Here is an 11270-nt window from a genome sequence, read left to right as displayed (position 1 = left end):
AGTGCAACAATGAAACTCCAGTTGCATTAGTCCCTTTCTGTTTGAAATAAAAAACAAGTCAGCTACAGAAAGATCCATGGCATCCACTAGAAACTGTTGCACGGTTAACATTCTCTTTCCCTCCAAAAGTACCACCATGTTCCCTACACTGTAAATTAGAAAAGGATTTCTTGCCTTCATTCTTCCTCCTGTTCCTACCTTCAGAACAGGAATGAGAAACTATTTAAATAGCATACCGCACAGCAACTTCCTACAGTAATATTTACCTTTGCATATGTATGTAATATTCTCCCATGACTGATTTATTGTGCATTCTGAAAAATTCCTGTCTCCATTAAAATAATATCCTTCTTTACACTGGTAGTACACTCTGCTCCACAGAGTGGTAGAGTTGTGCCAGATCATTTCTGTGTGTGGAATCAACAAAGGTTTGCCACAGTCTATTTCTGAAACAGAAAAAACACGATAACAAAACGTGAAAATGAAAGCAGGCAAGGCATATCAAAGTGTTTAAGGAAGAGAGATGAATTGTCCCAGCAATTCACTGTCCCAGCAAATAACACTTCACTTTTTTCCACTTCCTAGGGATTTCTAGAAGTCAGGCCAGCCATTTAGAACCCAGAATTTTGTGACTGGAGACTTTCTGGCAGGGTGGGGCATTTATCCTTCAAGATGAACCATAAAATAATAGCGTTGTGTTTAGAAATGGAGAACAAGGATATCTAAGCCAATTTTTACAAGTGGATCTATCTTCCCACAACACTCTCTTATCCCCCACATGCTATTTATTCCTTTATTTTACCTATCATTAGTAACAATAGATCTGAAAAACGACACATGGTCCAAGGAGGGACATGGAAAAACACCATCAAAAAAGTAATGTTCCTTTGCCCGTGGATTTAATTCAAGCTTTGAAAAAAGGAGAAGCTGCTACAGACAAGCTGGAAGAGCACTTCTGGGAGAAAATTTGATGGATTATTCAGACCACTTTAGAGATAATTAGAATTCTGGGGTAATGCATTTATAAATTAATTCATTTACTCAGTTGTTTTCAGGGACTTCATAATAAAATTAGGGAACAAAAAAGAATAGAGTGAACATCAAATCAGTGGAAGATTATTACTTAGGGTTAAAATTCCCTTTCAAATCCACAATGAACATTACACCCCAATAAAAGATTCTGCATCACTTAATTTATAAGTAAACAATGTAAGAATTAAAATCTCACCTTCGCTAAGGCTTATATGCGGAGAACAAGGGCTTTTAAAACTGTTTAATAAATAATCTTAAGCGATTCTGAAATTCTACTCAAAAAAGGAAAACGAAGTAAAAAACAAAGTGTATAGAATCATGATCTGTACAACCTTTAAAGGAAAATTGAAACATCTGTATTGCAATGGGCAATACATCCACCATCATGACTACCTTCCTTTCCATATCCCAATGTGTATGAATGTATGTATCTATTATAAATCATCAGAACAAGCTTTAGAATAACTAATGCACAGGCAAAGAATATGCTTAACTTATAGAAGGACAGTATGCGGTGAGCTACAAAAATTACTGCTGCTTAACTCCAGCTATCTGCCCCCGGCCATCCTGTAATCAGATGGAAAAGCAGAAATGCAGAAGTATGTTTCTCTGTAATATAGCAAACCTTGTATTTAGACTGGTGACCCAGAATAAGAATATTAAAGAAGATTCTAAAAGTAGAGAGTTGTTGTAACATAGACACGGCACATTCAAAAAACTTACTATATTTGATTGCAATGAACAGAAGATTCCACCCTGGTGGATCAAGGTGAAAAGATATTAATCATCCAGTGAATGGAAAAGTGAAGTTGTTCCAATGTAAAAACTGACTAAAGACTGTAATTATCCTGAGGTCACATTAACTAATAATATGAGCTCAGAGTAACAGTACACCAGAAATTTTGTTGGCAAAATACTTTTTTTTAAATGTACTTTTGTGTTTCTTCTTATCAAGGAACTTGTTAGGCTATGTTCTTCCAAATCATAGTAACAAAAGGGATTTATCACTCATGTCAAATAACAATGGCATGCTTGAGCAATCATAGTTTGCAACTGTCAACTGTCCAAATATGGGAATTTTAAGGGGATGCTAACTGCTAATAGTGGTTCCATTTCTGAGTAGTGGCTTCAACCACAGAGTAGATATTGAGCTAGAAAAATGGCAGCAGTTTAGGCTGAATTCTCATCTCATGGAAATCCCAATGCCTGACATGCATTGGAATTTTGTCCTTAGAATGTTAACTTTTAACGATTAATTGCAATGTCATTAGCAACACAGATAAAAAAACCCTGTTTTATATATGGCTTTTGTTCTGTGCCTGAACTTCATATGCCAGAGAATGTATAAACTGAATGCCCGAAGAGGATGTCTCTATTTGATGACTGCTATTTATTACGGTGCCTGAAACAGTATCTACGCTAAATAAATCTGAAGGCAGATTTCATTTACCTTTGCACACCAAATCAGTACCATCCCACTGTCCTTTGGCATTGCAGACTGCGGTCTGACTGCCACTTGCGACAAAGTAACCATGAACACACTTGTAAGTAACTTCACTTCCGTATGTGGTCCCACTTACAGACGCTGGATGTGCATTCAAAACAGAAGGTGGAACCCCGCAATCCACACCTAGGGAGAGGAAGAAAGAGGAAGATAAACTTGTTAGTCAAGCAGCAGAAGTAATGACGGCTGCACTCCCATGAATATTTCTTCCATCAGTCCGAAGGAGGCAGATGAGCAGAACGGCCTTTAGGAAACAAAATCTTGAAAAGTCCACAAGGACCAGAGAAATGCAAAACCACAGAAGAGGTTACCACATACAATACAAAAGCTTCCTGTTAAAGCAAAATGCATTGTAATAGTTGCTCTATTCACAAACATGCCAAACTGTCATTTACAAATGCATAAAACAAAGAAGTCAAGTAGCACAAAAACTAATTTGTTCATTATGCCATGCATTTTCTAAAGTAAGCAACCACCTAAAACACTTTCATGTTAGCATGACACAACACTCACATTCAACAGTTTAATTACACTTCCTCACGTACATCACATCTTCCCATTAAACCATCTGACTTTTCATGTCAAGAAAATTCTTTTATTAATATTCAAGGGAAGCTATATTGTTCAAAGACACATTACATCCATATACTTACATTTAAATAAAAAAAAGGGGATCTGCTCCACTTACAGTTAGGTCACACATTTTAACAAGTTTGACCTACCTTCCATGGCCAGTTTCATGATGACTGTATAAAATAAAATCCTAAATTACCACACGAAGGAAGACAAAAGACAAACTTACTGATTTTCCCAAAAAAGAAGACATTACACCTGGCCAAGAGAAATTCTCAAATTAGTGACAAAGACTTATCACGGAAACTCTCAGAGTTTAAAGAATTATTTAAAGGTGCCTTTACTAATATTAAAAAAAAAATCAGACTTGCTGGTTTTACAAAAAGAGAAGTCCTAACTGAAATCCAGGAAAAAAACTTGCAATACAAAGGGGAAATAAGCTTGTCATTTCAGACTCATGGACTGTTTCTTCGTGTTTGATGTATTTTATTTCAATTAAACATGAGAGATGTGCTCAGAAACTCCAACCTGACTTACTGTTTGATTGTAGAAATTTAAAAAATCACATGAAAAAGCAATCACTGAAAAATATTAATAAAAAACAAATGTACCAACAACTCACAAGGACTGCATTCCACAAGCTTTCTTTAGGGACCTCTTGAGATTTTGGGCACTTCCTTTTTGTTTTTAAATTCATTGTCCTTTATTTATTTTTGGGGAAAAATGTTATTTCAATTGTTTTACTTTTGATGCCAATAATTTAGTATTAAATTGTTTTATCTTTTCTTTCTTACGAATTTTCTAGTGATACTTAATATTTCACTTTTCCCAAGCACACTGATTTAGCATCCTTATTCCAATTCATTCACCTCCCATAGACACACATAACAATATTACATTCCTATCCACTCTCAAAGGAAAAAAAAAAAAAAAAGAAAATGGGGAAAAATTAGAAACCAAGAGGTTTGTATTTTGAGATAAGGAACTCTCCTCTCTAAGTGATAATTTTCAGGATGACAATTCTGCTGTGTGGAATTGTTATACACAGTGTAGCTTCTGTTAGCTAGCACTTCAAGTTTAGCTAACATTTAACTAATATATAGACTTTCTAACTACTCATGGGAACACAAAATCCTGCACTTGTAAGCAGTAATATTTCCACAGAATGGGCGACTAGAAGCCAAGCAAGCGGGAGTTTTAAAGATGCTCACAGGAAACTTTACACTTCAGAGGTGCAAAAGTGTTTGCTCATGCACAAATCATGAAGATTATCCAGAGATGAGGGGTGGTATGATGCCTCTCTTTTGCATCTAAAGTCAACCTTAGGAAAAAACTTCACAAGCTGTCAGAAAAATTGTTCTTTTCAGGAGAGGTCACTGATGCCTTCCAACTCAGTGGCCTTTCCCATGAAATGCTACAGAAATCTAGTTGTTTCCTAGGCTTTGGTTCACAGGCACAAGGACACGCTGCAGTGTCTGTAAAAATGCAAGGACCAGCATCAAAAATGTCGTAACACTAACAAGAAGAGGTGGCAAAATTTTATAACCCGTCCTTTTCTTCTCTTTTTGCAAATAGCCAGATCTTGAAAAATTATCCTTTAGATTGAGGAAACAGTCTATTGTCTTTCACACACACACTTCCCCATGCATAAACCCCCTTAATGAAGAATTTAAGAAAGATTTAAGACTCTTTTCACCTTTACAGCTTAAAGTGGCAGGTTCCCAAGTTTCATTTGCAGTGCAATATGCGAACTTTCCCTCGTTGCTGTAAAACCCTTCTTTACATTCATAACGAACCGCACTTCCTGGTAGCAAGCTGTAGTTCCCCACAATGTAGCCATGCTTCATTTCAGGTGGGGAACCACATCCAATTTCTGCAAAGAGATTGGGTTAAAAGATCTCACAGTACAAAAATCACAACACATGACCTTTAAGATGAGCTGAACTGGATGGTCACATCACAAAATACACCCAATCTGATGAATCTGAGGGGTTGCCAAAGGGGTAGAAGATTAGAGTTGAAGAGTTGTACTGGCCACAGTTGGAAGAACACAGTGATCCAGGTATTGAGCTACATCTTTACTAACATACAGCTGGAGCCATTCACAACACCAAAGAGGAGATACTGCAATGTGATGGTGCTTTGTGCGTGCCAGTCTCGTTACAGCAGTGGCTGAATGATCCTTCAACACCAGAGCAAAATTTCAGGCCCCAGTGCGCAGCTTATTTCCCTCTGCATGGGAAAGGTGAAGCACTGCAGACAGGCTGAAGTGAAATGGTCTGCCCCTCAATTCCTCCACCTCACTGAACCAGCCTGCACACAAAAGCTACATTCCTTCAGCACAGCTGCTTGACAGGGCTCCCTTGTCCGACTCCGCAAGTGACAGTCAGTACAGACACGCTACTTCACCACTGCATGTGGAGGGGAAAGTTGGTGAGATAAGCAGGGTTATCAGCAGTTCTGGCAAAACGATGCAGAGCACTCCAGTTGGAAACACTTGGACGAACTACAGGCAGTGAGCTTTACTGACTGTTCTTGCAATAATTCAGAAATGAAAGCTGGATATAATCGAGGTAGTTCCTTCCACCTGGGATGCCTGGGTTCATGACATACTCTGAAGCTACAGCTTACGCTGCTAGCACTTTGCACTCTGAAAACCTACACCAGAGAGGAAAGGAGGAACGGTTTCAAATTGAAATTTTTTTTTTTATGGCAAGATAAACAGAACAGTTTATTTATGCAGGTGGCACAGTATGTAAAAAATAGTTAAACTATTATTTTATCATTCCTCTCCCCTAGCCGTGTTTCATTCATCTGACCTCTCTTACCAACTATTTATCCTCTCTTCCCTTCCCCTTCACGCAGTGTGATCATATAAGCAAGTGGATTATACCACACTTCCTTCCTATTCAGACACTAACTACATCACCTTCATGGCATCATTAAGCTTCTCTGACCCTGCACACCTGAACCACTGCTGAGAGCCTGTAGAAATCATACCCAGGGTCAACTCCACCATCCAGACATCATTGGAACAAACCGAACCCAAGAAGAAAAAAATTATACAGCAGGCAAAGTCCACAAAGAGGGCTTCTGCCCTGCAGACTTAAAAGCACAGGTCGGAGCAGGTACTACTGTATCAGGTAAGATCTGATTTTATCTGCTAGCAAAAACAGCATCCAAAGACTCTCACCTTTGCATGAAACTACATTCTCATCTGGATGAAAAGAATGTTTTCCATTTTCTAATTTATAACCATCATTGCAGTAACACTTGTAGCTTCCTTCAGTATTCACGCATCTTGCATTGCGACCACACAGCCCAGACTCCTCGCATTCATCTATATCTAAAAATTCAGAGAAAAATATATGCACTTGGTAATATAGGTTTTTTTAATTAATTAAAGTAGGACCCAAGCTTAAAACAAATACAGCATTCCATGAATGGTTCTATGTAGATTCTGATGGCTCATCTGGAAAACAAAAGAGCTTATCATTGCCTGGTGTTCAAGCATCCGGAAGGAGGAGACTCTCAATTTTGCCTTTTAAAGTGTTTCGAGACAGATAGTTTCCAATGTTATCTCCTGCTACAACAACCCTAGAAAAATCCCGTATCTGCAAATATCTTAATCAGTCACAACAGTTCATTACTGTAACAAGGAACTCGCTAATTTTCTACACTAAACACAAATATGACATTCTGGCGGAAAGATAAGTATCATTTTATTTTCTTAAACCTAGCTTCTTTTTCTGGAAAGGTTATTGCTTGAATGTGACTGTGAAGCAATAATTTATAACACAGCAAAGAATGCAAAATGGAACTAATTCATAGCTGTTAGAACCTAGATGTCAAATAAGTGTTTGCATCCACAGCAGAAAGTGCTCTGATATAGTTTTAGAAAGTGACAGGAAAAAAAGATTTGTGCAGTAGAAAATTAAGTTCTGGATTCCTGGTGGTCAAGATTCTTTGTGATGTCTACCTGTACAGTTCGTGCCATCATTGGGAATAAACGTCTTGTTGTTGTTGGAGGCTCGGTATCCATCAAGGCAAACACAGTAAAAACTTCCGTGTGTATTATGACACACTGTATGATTTCCACAGATCTTGCTGGCTCCAATCTGGCATTCATCTTTATCTGTTAGCACATTTAAAACACATCAGAGAGAGATTAAGGAAGTAGAGCATCCTCCCCTCCTCACTCGTTCTTGTGTAACCAGACTTCCCTTACTGTTTTTCTTTATAAGTTATTTGCGATGTAAACACTGCTAGTAAGCTGGGGAGTTTAGACCAACAGAGGTGGTTGTCCCTGGATGAAACTGTGAATAAAGTTTCATGACACAGCTTGAGTTGATCTAAGAGCTGCTGAAACCAGAGGGTCCTGCTCTCCGCTTCTGCTCTTCCTTAGGGCATGCGCTGGAACTGGCAGAGAATTAACATGGCAACATATGCAACTTCTCCTGCAATAATGAGATAACTGAACTCTGTGCAGGGCCCAGCGGGTGCCAGAGCGTGTGAAGGAAGGGGAAGAGATGGAGTGGAAGAGATCAGAGGTAGAGGATCTTCCCCTTTAAGCAGTGGTAAGCGGTTACATACACTCAGACACAGCATTTGACATCATCCTTTGATTCACTTACTGATTTATCATGTATGAGGTAGTATTAAAAGGACATTATCAGCTACAGTAATAAAACAATTCTGAATAACACTTTTCATGTACAGACATTTGCACTTAAGAAATCTCTGTATATATGCACACTGTTATTAAGACCAGACCTTCAACTTATGAAATTAATTTTTAGTTACCCAGTAATTTGAGATAACTGGAAAAATCAGCAAAAAAGTGCTAATTTTAATTGCCAGTTTTATTGCCTAGTTTTCAGTTCAACAGCGCATAGGTTGAAGAGAATAATAAAGTGAAGCCCACCATATTAAATTCCTTTTTGCTGAAGCTAAGATAAAAAATATTAAATAAACCATTCCAATACATTTTATTTTAAAAATAAATATTTGATAAAACCCTACACTTTCTAAGATAAAACTAATTTAAATCCTTCATTATATAGCAGAAACTGAATAAAATAATTAAGCAACTAAGTACAAAACAATACTTACATCAAGTACAAGTAAAGTACAGCTCATGGCTAGCCATTAAAAAAAAAAAACGGAAAAACAATCCACACATATTCTAGGTTTTGGAAATTCTGGCAGGAAATGACAAAGCTTTTACCATGTTTTGAATAACTCAGTAATATTAGTTGAGAAAGGACATTTTAGGAACGTACACATTTTCTTGCCATTTTACAAGCAGGCAGCCTACCTTGACAATGAGTTCTTCCATTGCCTACAAATCCATAGTTACAGATGCAGACACTTTTTCCTTCAATTTGATGACATGTAGCATGAATGTGGCAAGTTGCACAGACATCTGAAACTGATCTGTTCACAATTGCTTTAAGAACAAAAAGATGGAATTACTTTTTTTTTTTTTTAAAAAAAGGACCATAAAGGTGGTCTGGTATGGGTAACTGGCACAGAATTTAAAGTGGAGATAAAATCCAGATTAAAACACATAGAATAAAATCCCACCTCTTCCCATCTCATTTTCAAACTTGCAGGAAAACCACAGCCATAGTATTCAGAGACCAAAGAAAAAAAATAAACAGAAAGGATTAAACAAAATAACTACTGAACAGTCTTCTCCATCCATCTACTCTCAGACAACAAACAAAACAGCTTTTCAGCAGTTAGCAAGGCTTACAAGACATATAATAAATAGCTATATTCAATATTATTAATCTTTTCTCCATATTAATTTTCTTTCCCTTTTGTCTTGATTTCTGTTTCCTCTTTTATTCTATTATTTTGTTTCTATTATTTATGCATAGACATTTGGGCTATTTATCAATCTATTTGTAACTTCTATCATCAACATGTATATGGTATAAATGTTATTCATAAAAACGATGTTACGAATGCTGCCAGAAGGAAAATAACTTATAGTAAAGTCATTTTAGAAATTAATTTATATCAGAAGTAGTTCAGCAGCATATGACACACAACCTAATTGGCTGTAATTTGATAGGGCTATAAATATACATGAAACTAAAATAAAATATGAACTTATTCCCTTATTTGTATTCATACTTCTAGTGCATTATGTGCATTTCTCTCCGTTTTTTTAAGCTCTTTTTGTTATCTTCACACATGCACTGGCTTTCCAAATTATAAACCTCAGAATGGATGGCTTAAACGTAGACAAAGCATATATACGTTTGCACCCTTTTACATTTTTAAAGAAATAACTAATACTACACAAGCTGATGTTGCCTCATGATGCTGGACATAGCAGTATGGAATTTTTTACTCTTCTAAGACAGCTAAGATGACTGATAAGGATGGTGTGGTTCTTACAAAATATAATCTTATGGCATATACAGCAGCTGTCACAAAGTTTTGTGTGCCTTTACGTCATGTCTAAATACACAACCGTAACGGGAAGGAGAAGGCAGCTGAACACTCCAGCCAACTTTTTTACGCACCAAATTTATCAGTGTGATAAAACTGCTCTTCCACACACATGGTGTTTCAGTTTTACTCACAGTGCCTTTCTGAGTGCCTTAAGACTTGCTGGAAGTATCATAAATTCCTACTCCTAATTCTCAACGCTTTTACATACTTTTTTGTGTGTGTTCATAATAAGAACAGGAAACAAAAACTGTCAGCACGCAATGGCAGCCAGTGTAGATCAGAAAATTAAATTTAAAAACAGCCACGGTACGAACTTTCTCATGATACCTCAATCTTCTGATAAGACATGGGAGTGTCCTCCTCAGATTGCTGCTCCGGGAGATAAAAAACGGTTTCCCGCCCCTTCCTACTACGGATGAAACTTCGCGACTGACTTCTCCTCAGCAACACACGATTTTTCACTCCAGCACTAAAGCCACTCATGGTTTCAGCCCACCCAGGCGCTCCCTCAGGCGCGGCTCCCGCCCAGGCCAGGCCCTCTCGCCCGCCAGGCGCACGAGGCCGCTGCCGCCACAGCCTTCACCGGGCGGCGAGGAGACGCACCAGCCGCTGTGAGACGTGGGGCGCCCCGGGGGCTGCCGCCGCCACCACCGCCGGGCCCTTGACGTCCCGGCGGGGCAGGCGCCCACCGCCAGGCCACAACCCTCCCGCTGCCGCTCCCCGCGTCCTGCGGCCTCCGTCCCCTTCGCGCCTTCCCCGCCCCGGCGCCGCCCTCACGGCCGCACTTACCCCGCCGCCGCCCCGCGCACTGCAACAGCGCCAGCAGCAGCAGGAGCGGCCCCAGGGCCCGGCCGCCCCCCGGGCTCATGTCCCCGCCGCCTCCGCGCCCCTGGGTGCTGCGCGGCCCCGGTGCCTCCGCATCCTCCCCGCGGGGTGGAGGTGGGAGGGGAGGGCGAAAGGCCGAGGCCCCCGGGCCGAGGGCGTCGCGCTGACCCTAGCGCCTGCCTCCCGGCGGGGCGGGGGCACCCGCGGGCGGCCCTTATCGCCGCCGCCGCGCCCGCAGGGCCCCCCCCGCTTTCCCTCAACGAGGCCCCTTTCCTCCGTCGACCGAAGAGCCTTTGCCCGCAAAACCCTCTCTTTTCTTCCCCCCCCTTTTTTTTCTCTTCCCTGGCACAACCCCTTTCCTTCCCCAGGACACCGCCTCTGCCCCGGCCGGGCGAGTGGCAGAGCTGATAAGGGCTGTTGCTGTCTGTAGCGGCCGGCCCTCGCCACGGGGTGGGAGAGAGAAATGGAGCGAAATGTTATTTACGATTCCTGGGAAAGGCGACTGGGAAGTTACATCCTTTGTGCTGCTCCCTGCCTGCCCGCGGTGGGGTCCTCCTGCCCCGCAGCAAAGGGGGCATCTCCTCTGGTTGATGGTGTTGGGACTGGGCGGCAGCTCCTGGTTGATGGTGTTGGGACTGGGCGGCAGCTCATGGTTGATGATATTGAGGAAAGGTGGCCACCAGCAGGTCCTCGAGCCCGCTGGGGCGATGCTGCAGCCCCGCGTCTGGAAGGGGCCCGTGCGATGCTGCAGCCCCGCGTCTGGAAGGGGCCCGTGTCCCCCTACACTCAAGAGGGAGCCGCTCAACAGCTCTGCTGGACCCGTCTGCAAGCTTGCTTGAAGTTGGCACATCAGTTCTACAAGCGTATG

The 11270-nt window shown here is 40.9% G+C and overlaps 1 protein-coding gene across 11 annotated transcripts in view; it reads right to left on the bottom strand.

Annotated features, from left to right (window-relative positions):
- The window catches only part of SUSD1 (sushi domain containing 1), a 48190-nt gene extending 37452 nt beyond the window's left edge, over positions 1-10738 (bottom strand). For 6 of the 11 annotated variants that reach the window (XR_012670828.1, XM_075136356.1, XM_075136365.1 and 3 more), the window contains exons 1-7: positions 10367-10737; positions 8427-8558; positions 7089-7244; positions 6303-6455; positions 4806-4982; positions 2483-2662; positions 267-446 (exon numbers count right to left, since the gene is read on the bottom strand). Coding sequence is in view for 9 of the 11 variants with exons in the window: in XM_075136356.1 (XP_074992457.1) it covers positions 267-446; positions 2483-2662; positions 4806-4982; positions 6303-6455; positions 7089-7244; positions 8427-8558; positions 10367-10445 (1057 nt within the window). In the remaining 2 variants the exon portion in view is untranslated. Of the gene's footprint in view, positions 1-266; positions 447-2482; positions 2663-4805; positions 4983-6302; positions 6456-7088; positions 7245-8426; positions 8559-10366 lie in introns of all 11 variants that reach the window. The other 5 variants (XR_012670827.1, XM_075136358.1, XM_075136362.1 and 2 more) reach the window with 3 other exon arrangements.
- Positions 10739-11270: the final 532 nt, after the last annotated feature.

The sequence above is a fragment of the Calonectris borealis genome, chromosome Z (assembly GCF_964195595.1).
Source record: "Calonectris borealis chromosome Z, bCalBor7.hap1.2, whole genome shotgun sequence".
Classification (NCBI taxonomy): domain Eukaryota; kingdom Metazoa; phylum Chordata; class Aves; order Procellariiformes; family Procellariidae; genus Calonectris; species Calonectris borealis.
This window is presented reverse-complemented; position numbering and strand designations above follow the sequence as displayed.